The sequence below is a fragment of the Fusarium falciforme genome, chromosome 12 (assembly GCF_026873545.1).
Source record: "Fusarium falciforme chromosome 12, complete sequence".
Taxonomy (NCBI): Eukaryota; Fungi; Ascomycota; class Sordariomycetes; order Hypocreales; family Nectriaceae; genus Fusarium; species Fusarium falciforme.
This window is the reverse complement of record NC_070555.1, coordinates 1,807,457-1,819,775: the sequence shown is the minus strand read 5'-3', so window position 1 is coordinate 1,819,775 and position 12,319 is coordinate 1,807,457. Positions and strand designations below refer to the sequence as shown.

At 49.9% G+C, this 12,319-nt stretch overlaps 6 protein-coding genes across 6 annotated transcripts; 3 read left to right on the top strand and 3 right to left on the bottom strand.

The window, feature by feature from the left end:
• Positions 1-264: 264 nt before the first annotated feature.
• Positions 265-1,658, top strand: NCS54_01434600 (Hypothetical protein; the record flags this gene model as incomplete). The annotated part of the gene is made up of 6 exons (XM_053159500.1): positions 265-458; positions 515-743; positions 795-851; positions 906-1,220; positions 1,296-1,472; positions 1,530-1,658. The coding sequence occupies exons 1-6, from the start codon at positions 283-285 to the stop codon at positions 1,656-1,658; spliced, it is 1,083 nt and encodes a 360-aa protein (XP_053015475.1). The 5' UTR covers positions 265-282.
• Positions 1,659-2,272: 614 nt separating this feature from the next.
• On the bottom strand, positions 2,273-3,616 carry NCS54_01434500 (Kinesin-like protein; the record flags this gene model as incomplete). The annotated part of the gene is made up of 1 exon (XM_053159499.1): positions 2,273-3,616. One exon carries the CDS (start codon positions 3,614-3,616, stop codon positions 2,273-2,275), a length of 1,344 nt encoding a protein of 447 aa, XP_053015474.1.
• A 271-nt stretch (positions 3,617-3,887) lies between these two features.
• NCS54_01434400 (HET domain-containing protein) lies at positions 3,888-5,057 on the bottom strand (the record flags this gene model as incomplete). Its single annotated transcript, XM_053159498.1, has 2 exons — positions 3,888-4,599; positions 4,657-5,057. 2 exons carry the CDS (start codon positions 5,055-5,057, stop codon positions 3,888-3,890), a joined length of 1,113 nt encoding a protein of 370 aa, XP_053015473.1.
• A 784-nt stretch (positions 5,058-5,841) lies between these two features.
• NCS54_01434300 (Hypothetical protein) lies at positions 5,842-7,056 on the bottom strand (the record flags this gene model as incomplete). Its single annotated transcript, XM_053159497.1, has 3 exons — positions 5,842-6,759; positions 6,860-6,937; positions 6,991-7,056. The coding sequence occupies 3 exons, from the start codon at positions 7,054-7,056 to the stop codon at positions 5,842-5,844; spliced, it is 1,062 nt and encodes a 353-aa protein (XP_053015472.1).
• A 598-nt stretch (positions 7,057-7,654) lies between these two features.
• Positions 7,655-8,870, top strand: NCS54_01434200 (Hypothetical protein; the record flags this gene model as incomplete). Its single annotated transcript, XM_053159496.1, has 3 exons — positions 7,655-7,805; positions 7,859-8,107; positions 8,161-8,870. 3 exons carry the CDS (start codon positions 7,655-7,657, stop codon positions 8,868-8,870), a joined length of 1,110 nt encoding a protein of 369 aa, XP_053015471.1.
• Positions 8,871-10,330: 1,460 nt separating this feature from the next.
• Positions 10,331-11,857, top strand: NCS54_01434100 (Hypothetical protein; the record flags this gene model as incomplete). Its single annotated transcript, XM_053159495.1, has 1 exon — positions 10,331-11,857. The coding sequence occupies one exon, from the start codon at positions 10,331-10,333 to the stop codon at positions 11,855-11,857; it is 1,527 nt and encodes a 508-aa protein (XP_053015470.1).
• Positions 11,858-12,319: the final 462 nt, after the last annotated feature.

Genomic DNA, 12,319 nt, shown 5'->3' with positions numbered 1-12,319 from the left:
GAAATTACAATTCAGCGCCCTGCATCATGCTGACCTCCATATTATCTGCTATCACCCGACCAGTACTTGAAAAGTGCCGCAGCTGGTAGGCTTCTGCAGGTTGTTGTCTCACCCCCTCTGAAAAGCTGCGCTTTGCCCGGCTTGTGAGGCCTGCAACGGTGGGGCTGGGAGAGCCATCTGAATGCCTCGGCTTGATTTGGAACATCCAAGTCCGAACAAGATACCTCGTAGTACATACAAGGCAGCCGTGAACCATTCCAATCTCGAAACCCCCAAGACATAATGCCTATCTGGCCCCGAGGACGGGCATTAAAGTCAAAGGATTTACCCTCGGAAAAGTCCAGGAGTCCGATCATCGGATCATCAAAACACGGCGGGTTTCAAATGGCAGTGAGCAATACAGCTAGCAAGATTGGGCTCCTTGGGCCGCTTTCAGATCCGGAAAATGCCGTTGCCGAGTACGTTCCCAATCTCACTTGAAACTTGCCTGTAGCCACCGCTTAACCTCGTTCAGCATTGTCTTCGTTCACGGACTGAAGGGACATCGCGAGTCGACTTGGACCAAGTACGGCGTTTTTTGGCCCAAGTCCCTTCTCCCTCTCGACATACCCAAGGCAAGGATCTGGTCTTGGGGCTATGATGCAGACATTTTCCACTTCTGGAACCCACACGCCCAGGACCAGCAGCTCAGAGACCACTCCCGGCAGTTGTGTAGTGACCTGGCTGGGGCTCGGAGCCAGACAGTAAGCCTATCTTGTATAATTCGACTAAAGTTGCCATGCTAAGAAGTCAAGCCTGATCGCCCACTCATATTCGTGCTGCACAGTCTTGGGGGCATCGTGTGTGAAAACGTCGGTACCATTACCCTTCTTCCAGCTGCTTAAAACTCATAGTCGTCATCTTAGGCTCTTATACTTGCAACTTTGAGTGCAGAACCGCACATAAAGAGTATTGCAACTTGCACACGAGGAATAATTTTCCTTGGAACACCGCTCGAAGGCGCTGGCAAAGCAAAGTGGGCGGTAATTGGGCAGAAATTCGCCGCCCTCTTTCGACAGGACAAGAACACCGACGTTGTCAAGGTGTTGCAGAAGGACTCTCCAAAACTTCAAGAGCTTGCTGACCACTTCGCCAACATCCTTCGTGACCGCGCTAAGTCAGAGGAGCCAATCGATGTGGTCTGTTTCTATGAGGAGTTTGAGACAGAGTCGATCGGTATGGTAAGTCCTAATACCCCCTAATAGTTGTATCTTTCGCCAAGCGGACTATGGTGCTAACATGAACAATGAATGTAGATCGTGCTCAAGGAGTCTGCAACTATCAAAGGATACGAAGCCCAGGCCATCCCCGCCGATCATGGACAGATGTGCAAGTTCGCCAAGAGCGATGAGCAGGGCTACATCAGGATTAAGGGCATTCTCGAAAGATGGATTCGAGAACTTTCTCGGGCTGGTCGCATCTCACCATCGACAGTAAGTTGCCATTGATATATCACTCACGCCTTCTTGAAACTGATTATCTACCACCAGGGGGTGCAAATAAACCAGACAATCAATCGCATGCTAGGAGGGTTGGTTACCGGACAACACTATGGGGATAGTACCATAACCTCCCATATCTATATGCGCCCTGAAAGCGGTAGCCAGTGCGATGAATAAGGGTTCCGTGCGTAAGATACGCCTTCAAGGACATGTTGTAACGTTGCGGCTGGTAGAGCTGCCACAATGAGATGGGATCTTTGCCAAGTGTAACATGTGCTATTATTGAGATAAAACTCTTCACCCTTATCAGGAAAGCCGAGTTCCAAACACCGAAGACAATCAAGAGCCTTTATTCCCATTCATGTTTTGTCGTAAGGCCTTGCCACCCAACGTTGTGCAAGTCTTAGCTTTCGCTGAGAAAATGTCTGTTTACTCACTTGATCTCATCTCAGAGGTTTACAATAAGACTCAAGACTTCCAGCTATAATGCTGACTTCTGGAACACTGCAACACAGTATTTCGGGTGACAGATTTCAAATTATTTCATTATTTCTTGCAGTTGCTACGAAATCTCACACTAGGTTGACGGGGCAGCTCCTAAGCCAGGATGAAGATGGAACAATCTCCCAAACGTGTTATCCAGCAACAGGCAAGACACCTTTGCCTGGGAAGCTGATAGTGCCCACTTCAAACAATAAGAACTTGACTATAGATACTGCTCATTAATCAGAAGCCCAGATGAGTGACAGTTACAGTAATGTGTCATGAGTTGTGTCCATCACATGGCAGCATCAAACACCAGCAGCCCCGACCAAGCTTGCATATCTCAGCGAGTTGAGAGTCGCCGCATACTGATCCTGCGCCGGTGAAAGCGTGACAATAATAGTTGAACTCCCCGTGGCGATAAAATGCTCCCGAAGCACCATCGTCAAAGTCGATGATCTGAACGGTATTCTGTTTGAGCCCTTGGACCAAGCCCTCATCACCTCCTTCAAAGCCAACAAGTCGCTGTTGATTTGTCGACCTTCTTGACGCTCTTGGGGACTCTGCTTCAAGGTTCGCATTCGAGCGGCATTGTCTTCCGAGTATTCGGCGCCGGCGAGATCGACAAACACCATCTTCGCACCCAAGCATGGAGAAGGGCTGGATTTGAGGATCCCTTGGACCTGCTCTTCCGCGGCTGTAACTCGACCCTCGAATAGGGCCTTCTCATCCTCGACTGCTTTGATGCTGGCTTCGTCCTTCTGGTAGTCGGGGTTGGGTGCCCACCCTCCGTCCTTCGTCTGAATGACGCTCTTCATATCCTCCTCGATGCTGACGTCTATGGCGCGCTTTCCCACGGGCACAAGCTCAGACTGGCGATCGACCAAAGCCATTCTCGCATCAATCAAGGGCTGGCTGACAATCTCCAGTTCCAGCACAGCGTGAGTCCTGGAGCTTTGGTCGTGCACGCTCGAAGAGCCTGTTGCACGCTGACCAAGGGCGTGGACAAGCTCTTGTTGGAAGGTCTCGAATTTCCAGCATGGCCGCTGAACAATGGGTTGAACCCGGACTTTGCCTCCTTCCAGCATCTCGGTCTCGCCGCGGATGTGGACTTTCCCGTCAGGACCTTGTCTGACATGGCATTCAGACCTGTTGTTAAGAAGATCAAAGGCTGACTTCTGGCGCAGTTCAAACAAACTGAATCCGATACCTAGCTCTTGCCCGTCGTTCTCCATCTGGAGGCGCTCGATATCTGCAAATAGTTGCTTGGCGGCAGCAAGACACAGCCCAAGCTCCCGGCTGTGCTCAAAATCGTAACCGAGAATGGTGTGTGTCTTTCCACTACCCGAATGTCCATACGCGAAGAAGCTGCAGCTTTCACCAGCGAGAACTTTGGAGATGTTGGGCACCACAACAGTGTTGTATACCTCGGAGTTGTGGTCTTCGGGACCAAAGATGGTATGGAACGCTGAGGGACTCGTCCATGGGCGATCTTTGGACGATGCTTGAGGTTTGATAGAGACAGAAGAAAGTCCTTTGGAGTCTGGCTGTTTGCTGTGCCGCATCTCACCCGACTTGGTCTCATCTGTTGCGAGTGGCCGCCATCGTGCAAACACGTTGATGGTTTTAACCTTGGGGGAGGTGGTGGTCATGTTGGGAAGTCGATAAAGAAAATGTGATGAGGATGATTTTGAGTATTGAAGTGAGAGGAGTCCCAAATGTCGCGGAGAACAGCTTTATATAAGAATCAACCAGTCCATTCCCCTTGATTTTTAAAATATTCTAGGCATCTGTTTAATCCCTTGGAAACCGAAATGCGGCAACTCGTAAACATCCAAAAGGGGAAAGGCTTAGGAGAGCGGTGAGATAGTTAATCCGAAATTACGGCTTAAATAATCCCCCCAAAGAGGTTCTGATTCGCCATCACACAAGTCGTCCAGGCTCACTCTCTACGGACACATAACCATCACCCAAAATGCCAACTCCCAACCTCTTGTATCTTCCTTTGCCTGACTCCTCCTGAACCACTAGGACGTAGAGCTTTTTCTGGCGGGGTCTTGTTTCACCAGCTCCAACGACGACACAGTGCTTGAACTCGATGCGGTCTTTCATGTCGAACCATAGTGTCCCAATCTTTTCGCTTCGATCGGAGATAGAATAGCCGCCGCCTCGCTTGGCTTCTCCTAGTTGGCAACTTTCAAATTGCCGGACTTTGACATTCAGTTCCTTTCCATCTTGAGCGAATCCAAGGACCGTGTCGCGAGGTATCCTGAGCTCGTATTGAAACATCTTGATGAACTCGATGCTTCCGTCGTACGCCATCCAGGACCATGACGGCACGGCCCGTTGTCCAAAGTCGATCGGGGGCGTCAGCTCCTCGGCAGTTCGCTTCCACAAGAGAAGACTACCCAGAAAACAGCGAATAACGCCATATCTTACCTCTGTGTCGAGTTCATGGCTGATGCGATTGAGCAGGCTCAATATTGCCGTGTCTCTGTCGGACTTGTATGTGAGCCCGGCTAGTGAGTATTCCCGAAGAAGAGACTGCATAAAATCAAGAGCGCGAAAATATGATGCGTCCTTGAGCCGCGCTGGGAAGTAGGGGTCACGAATAAATGTGTCTTTGTAGATCGGCCTAGAGTCATGTTAACCTAACTTCATCCTCGATTCAGTATTCACATTGCAAACTCACGGGCTCAGCTGTGAAAATTGCTGGCAGCGGATTCCACTGCCACATTCCCAATAGGTATGCCCAGGTCTTGCAGTCAAAACCCCCGAGGTAAAATGAATGATTCGCCGTGATAACACCCGTTCCTGGAGGACCCAGGCTCTCTGCATCAAGGGTGCCTCACTGACTTCTGAATCAAACAAACATTCGCATTCCAGGCTTTCTGGGTTGATTTGATCCCAAAGGCCTGACTCCAGGAAACCGTCCTTCCGCCCTTTGGTCGAGTTTGCAGCAACGGTGCAGTAAGCGTTGGCAAAGACGTGCTCCATCCTCCCAGCTTCGCTTTGCCAGTCACCGTCGGGACCTTGGATGATGCAGAGGGCATCAATCCAGACATATTTCTTCCCAAGCTCTCGCGCTACCATAATCGCGTGCTGAAACGTCTTGGGCAGGTCATCAAAACAGAATCCGTCCAAGCGATGGTGATAATTCGGGGAGTGGTACAGAAGTGCTTCCATTCTTCTTCCGTCGGCTTACCCCAGCAGTGTGACAGTACAACATAGTCTTTTTCGTCGTCCGGTTCTTCGACGAGCCTCAAGTTAGGGTGGTCTCCAATGTAGATGGCTCTCGTCGGCCAAAATCCACGCCCAGATTGTCGCAATCGACACTCGTCATGGTTTTCGTCGCAATTCAGCAACCACGTTCGGAGCACTCGAAAGTACAGATCTCGAGCTTCAAGGTCTAGTGAATTGGTATCAGTCAGGAATCTCTCGGCAATTGCATCATCACTGTGATGCTCCCAATCTTCGAGACCCCGTGGGAGAGCGAGGGATGGCCATGTTGTTGGTAAGTTGCCGCTGAACCGCTCAGGCTTCGACATTCCCGAGGGAAGCGCAGCATCAGCTCGAACTCGAAGCCGTGGTCAACGCCGTGAGGATGTAGCTCCATCATCTTCGAATTGACTTCTTAAGTGCGACCTGTCAATGGTGTGGTTGCTGAGCGTCAGCCTTAGCGGGGTTGAGTTGAAAATATCGCAATTGATATCAGATCTCGCATTTCATATTAGTAATGAAGGGTCTCTCTCCAACTAACTCGTCCCAAACTATCAGGCCATAGCATATCTTTCGTTCATACACGGCAAGGCCAGGGCTGCCAGTCCCACCAAGGACACGAGCAATATTTACCCTTATCTGCTCTCAACACAGCTCCTCACAGCCACATTTCCCACCCAGGACCCAGGAACGCAGAAACGAGATTTAATAGGTATTCTCCAGCGTCCTTGATTTGCCATAACCTTCGTCCTGCTTGTAGAAGAATAGCATAGCGACCGAGAATGGCGATCGCTTCAGGGACGCGCTGTTGCAAAAGGTTGATAAAGCCCTCGGGTAGTAAGATGGGCCAGACAAATATCATCCGAAGACCGAATGTGTTCCTCTCTGGAGATTCAAGATCATCTAAGGCGCCCTCTATCATCCGCAGGGCTTTATCGCATGCAAGCTTGCCATCAGCGTCAAGTCGAGTTGCCTGGGATATCAGTGACTCGAGGTGTGGGCGAAGGGAACCTGGGTCGTGAAAACCAAGAGGATCGATGCCCTTTGTTATCAGTGAGCCAATCTTCGAGTTGAGGAGAGGCTCCCACTCATAGGCCGCCGTTACTGCTTTTGTACCCCGGTGGACGCGCATGCCTTGTATGAAGCGGTCGAGAAACTGGTTGAACTCAAGATCACGGCTGACAAGCGTATCAACGAGAATGTGGCGGCCAAGAATAGAGGAGAAAAGAAGCTTTTGTACAGATTCATCTTGGGCAGCATTAGTGTTGAATAGTTGGATGGCCTTCGTTTGCAACTCAAAGGCCAGGTCAAGATACCAGGCTGCCTTGTCTGGACGGATTGTCGACAGGTGCCGAGCCGATAGTGCCAACATCTCAAGCATCAGGTACTCGGCATTGAGAGCCGCTTCTAGAACCAACTTTGTCGCATCATGGTCTTCTTCAAGTTCCGGAACGTAGATGGCGAAAGAGAAATGAACTAGAAGCTCTAGTTGATGCATGTTGAGGTTGGTCACGCCAGCGCCTGGACTGAGGCCCAGGGTGGCCAGTGGGGGGAGCTTTGATGCAACATCCTGGTCCTAGGACCCAATTGTCAGCTAAAGAGACAAGAGAGTGACAGGCGACCGCGTTAGTCGCTCTTGGCAAGCCTGACAAGGTGACAAGGGAAACGTCACCTACCGAAGCGACAAGCTTGCGGTACTCGCATTTCCGCCGAGCACTAATGCAATTTGCGCAGATAGGTCTTCCCTCATCACACTGGCTTCATGTGTCAAAAGATGTATCAAAAGATTATATGGAAGGTAACGAACCCGGATGTGTCGTCGCTTGCACTCGAGGCAGCCCTTCCGAGACTTTTTGTGTCTGCAGCGTTGCATGACTGGACATTAGAAGCATACCCCGGTTGTTTTCTTTCTGACTGTGGCTGATGGCCTCGTCATTGATAACGAGAAAAACAGACCAGTCAAGTTATGGGGCTCTCTGAGATGTTTCGCTCTCGGTTTCGGTTTCCAGGCGGATGGCTCGGCGGTCGATGAGACATGCATGGGAAAGGATAAAAGGGGAAATCGACCCGTATTTGAGGCAGCCTTAACAGGCCCCAACTTGCAGTGACCCACTCGTAAAAAATACGGGTGGGTCTGTCGATCTGAGCTCGGATGGAGGTAAGCTCAAAACTCCGGGCTTTCGTCCTCATCATGTCAATTTCTCAGACTGCAAAGCAGAAAGCTTGGAGATGTTCGGGTGAGCCGGCATCTGATAGTTAATAATAGTACGTATTTGATCGTATACAGGGACTCAAGTACGAGAGATCGTGCATTGGTGCTTGACCTTCCGCAGCCCTAAACTGACCTGCTTGAAGGTCTTTTAATATTTAACCTTGGCATGTTCTTACCTGAATGCCAATTCTTAATCATCTCTACCCCTGTCTTTCTTTGCTTCCATTTTTCTTTTAATTTCATCACCGGCACTTCAACCATGACAGAGTTCAAGCTCTACCACTATGATCCCTCGTTCATCGCCGCAGTCATCTTCATAGCTCTCTTTTCCGTCTCCGCACTCGGCCATCTTTATCAGCTCGCTTGCTCCAAGACTTTCTTCTTCATTCCGTTCTTTATTGGATGTGTCTGTTAGTGGTCCAGACACCCGAGCCCATGTAATAAGCTAACCTCGCCACCAAAGTCGAAGCAATCGGTTATGCCGGACGTGCGATATCCGCGAAGCAAACACCCGACTGGGCCGTCGTGCCCTACGCGATGCAGAGTCTTTTGCTACTACTCGGTCCGACAATGCTCGCAGCATCCATCTACATGACGCTGGGACGTCTCATCGTGTTCCTTGATGCCGACTTCTACTCGCTAGTGCCGATTCAAAACTTGACAAAGGTGTTTGTGATCGGCGACGTTCTTTCTTTCCTGGCACAATCTGGAGGTATGTATAATTGCTTCGTCTCTGTTGGTAGTGGCTGTGCTAAACATGCGTAGGTGGTGGCATGCTATCCCAGGCCAAAACCGCCGCAGATCAGAAGAGAGGCCAGAACATCATCATTTTCGGCCTCGCAGTTCAGCTTTACTTCTTCGCATTCTTCATCACCGTCCTCCATGTCTTCCACCGCCGCATCAACAAAAACCCGACCCGAAAAAGCCTGTCTGTCACGACTCCGTGGAAGCGACTCATCCTCGTGCTCTACGTGGCGAGCGGCTTCATCATGGTTCGATCAATTTTCCGCATTATCGAGTACATTACGGGCGCAAATGGGCCTCTCCAATCGACAGAAATATACATCTACGTCTTTGATGCTGCATTGATGTGTATTACTACGGCGCTCTTTAACGTCTTTCATCCGGGGCGTGTGATCTTGCCTTCCAAGGGCCCTGAGATCTTTGACACCTATGACGACTCGTCAAGCATTCCCCTGCAGCCTACAACAGAAAGAATCCACCGAGTTACTAAAACACTGCCATCCCCACCCATCCAGTATCAGCGCCGCTCTACTGCGTCATCGACGCCGGTTCAATATCATCGACAGAGTCATACACAGTCTCCGCCCCCTCAGTATCACCGCCAGTCTCAACGCTCCTTCACCCCGATGCAGCAACAAACTCAGGCCTATAGAAGTCTGAACCAATCAATGGGCTCAATGTCTGACTTGAACAGAATGACGGGAGGGTATAATCCTTATCCTGGTAATTAGGTGGGATTCGTTGAAGCAGAGAGAGGAGGTAGAGAATGAAACAGAGAAGACGATAGACATAATATCAGAGGAGTAGAGACGAGAATTTTTGGATATTGCCTATAATATCGTAATTAAATAATAATTATTATTTATTGATAATTATATATTCTGTTGTTGTCCCTGGTGGCCTCTTTTATGGTCGCCGTTGATGACAACCAGAAATCATGACTGTCTAGGGTAAGTTAATATGGAAGGACATAATATTTCTGAGACTGCCTAAGTAATTTGATTTCGAAGCCTGGCTCAAGGTGGTCATAAACATTTTCTTTGCATCAATTCAGATGGGCCCTCGCTTCAATGTTTGAGCTTACTACGCCCTTGGTTCATCACAGTCTCGGACTCACAATATAGAGATATAGAGAGCTCTGGGACTAGGATAACGCAATTGTTTTTTGAGTTGGTCAGATTGATGCTTATGAGGAATTAGGGCTGAGATCATGGCAGCCCTCTCAACTATTTAAACAACCATGTGAGCACTTCACCAATGCCCGTGACGTGATCGGCACCAATGTGAGCAATGGTGAAACACTTTGAAGCTTATTTATAGGACATGTAACGGTCCTAATCACCAATAGGTTAGAGCGAGGCGCAAATCGACAGGGTTCAGCATCCTTCATCCTTCTTCATTGGAGTCCGAGTCCGAGCTTAGCCACCCCAGGCTGACTGCGAAAGTGCCCAGGAAAGTCTCCGACAATCATAAAACATCGGCATTTTATCTCTTGGCGGATTCTTACTCTTTTCAAGAAATCCTCGAAGCCATACAATTTCGTGTTCATGGTTCGTTTCCCATGTTGAAAATCTTCAAACTCATGTCATGGAGGGCCTGGGGCTCAGAACTGTTGGCCGTTCTGGGCTCCAGCGCGTCCCTCGTCGCCATGGTGGTGCTCCTATCCAAATTTGACGGCAAAGCTCCCTTCACCTGGAACAGTATCACCCTAAACGCCGTCGTCTCAATTCTATCATTAGCGATCAAGACTAGTCTAGTCTGTGATTGCCGAATGCATAGCTCAGTGGAAGTGGATCCTTTTCGCCAGGGGACCACGTTTGCTTGTCGATTTTGATCGCATCGACTCGGCTACCCGTGGCCCGCTGGGTAGTATCAAGGTGCTTCTTGGCACAAGGGGCGCGTGAGTCATGAGAGAAACTGCCTGACTTTCCATGTATACGAACTGACCTTGCCTGCGACTCACAGCTTGGCGGTTCAGTTTGGCGCCATCTTGACCCTCCTAGCTATCATTCTCGATCCTCTGGCGCAGCAGCTAGTACAGCTTCAACAAAGCGCGGTGTTTGCACCGAAAGCTTTTGGAGAGCCTGGATTATCCGCTCTCGCATCTCGGACAAGCGTTTATGAGGTGGGAAGCTCGATGAGGGTTCAGGTTGGGAATGTTACCTACCAGACAACTCAACTACCTCTGTCGATGCAGGCATCAATATTGAACGGCTTTTCTCGATCACCCTGGGAGGCTGCGCAAGAGGCCCTCGTTCAATGCCCGACAAGCAACTGTACCTGGGACCAGTTCGCTACGCTTGGTGTTTGCTACAGGTGCGAGGACCTTAGCTCCAAACTGAAGCGTGTTGGTGGCTTTGGAGAGACACTTCTCACCATACATGACGTGAGCTACGGTACCAAGAGTGTCAATGCGACCGCCTTTGCTTTACCCAATGGCCACTTCATCACCAATGTTGACGGGTGTCCACTTCACGACTATCTGTGGAACCGTTGTGTGAATGAGCAGCCGCTGGGGATCTACTCCGACAAAAGATATGCTCTGACCTCTTTCGGCACTGGCAACCCGAACAAGACAAACTCTATGAAGGATATCGACACATTGATCTGGTCAATGAGCTTTATCTACCCAGACGTCAAATATCTCAACAACGCATCACTCGACACGACGTCAGATGGAGATTTATACAAGGGGCTCTACTGGCCAAATATTCCCATGAAAGCCAAAGAGTGCTCCCTTTACTACTGTATCAAGATGGTAGACTCTGAGGTTCAGGGAAATCAGCTCTTTGAGAACATCACCGAGGCAGATGGTTGGATCCGGGACCCCGAGTCATGGGAACGACGCAACAACGACGAACTGACAAAGATAAACACGCCGCCAGATGATGAGATCGACAGCTTGGAGTTTAACCTCTGGTACTCGGCTGCGTATTACTCAGATCTTAAGCTCAGAGGCCCGGGAAACTTGTCCACGGAACCGATGAGCGTCTCGTCGGACACGGTGATGGCGCTGAGTCATCACATGCAGGACCTCTTATTAGGAAACTGGACAAACTCCACTGATATCAGGAAGAGCATACAGGAGAAACTGGGTAAAGGCGCTGTTGGGTTTAATGGAGTCTCGCATGGTCCCAACGGCAAGGAACTCACCGTGGAAGCTGAGCCGCCGGGAATCGGAGGCTTATGGACCTGGACGAGTACGAACATCACGAGGAGATTCGACGCCCTTGCGACGAGTATGACAAACGAGATGCGAAGAAACCCCAATCCTAGGCTCGACAATGTCGAAGGGCAAGACCAGGATCGGTACGAAGGAAAGCTGAGTTTCGAGGGTAATGTCGGCACGGACAAGGTGCTATACGACATCCAATGGCCTTGGATAGCCCTTCACGGGGTGATGCTCGTCTGTGTCTTGATCCTGTTGATCATCACGGCTAGAAGCGCTGGAGACCCGGACTTAACGCCGTTGGCGCGTAGTAGTACACTCGCGACTATTCGCCAGGGACACCGAATCGGAGGTATTCTGGAAGATGCAGATACAATGGAGCGCATGGAGAAGGCGGCGCGGAGATCCTATGTCAAGATCAGTAACGGGAAGGAAGATGAGGGCATGACACGTAGGATGATGCGCGGAGAGGCGACGCGGGCTGCTTCGGACCAGGGGGAGAGTCAGTATTTGACGAGCATAGAGATGGAAAACAGGTCTCAGAAGTGAGGCTATTGTCGCAAGTTGAGGTTACTGGGGTTACGCATAACGCATATAAGGCATTGGAAATGAACGGCGCGCATTGTTCTCGTTTGCTAATAGACACATCTTTCTCTGAAATCGGACCAAGCTCTTGTGTTTGCGATTCGACTGTCACTAACCAAATACTTAAAGTGCCGATGGTTACTTTGGTGGATGGTCGATGCGTGGACAATCCTTGTTGCAAAGGTCTTGACTGATGTCACAACAAACAATGTCGGTTGATGAGCGCCGTTGTCGAAGTTTTCAGTCTTTCAAGTAACCCTGGGGACCGATCAGCATCGGATTAATCTAAACCTCTTTATAGGGATTATTGATGAGGGACTTGTCCGACCATGGACGTCGTCTCAGGACCGGCTCGGGGTTGACTGGCTATCGGCCTCAGTTATCCCATCAAGGGCCAGGCTTCAACTATAATAAAGCACACATTAG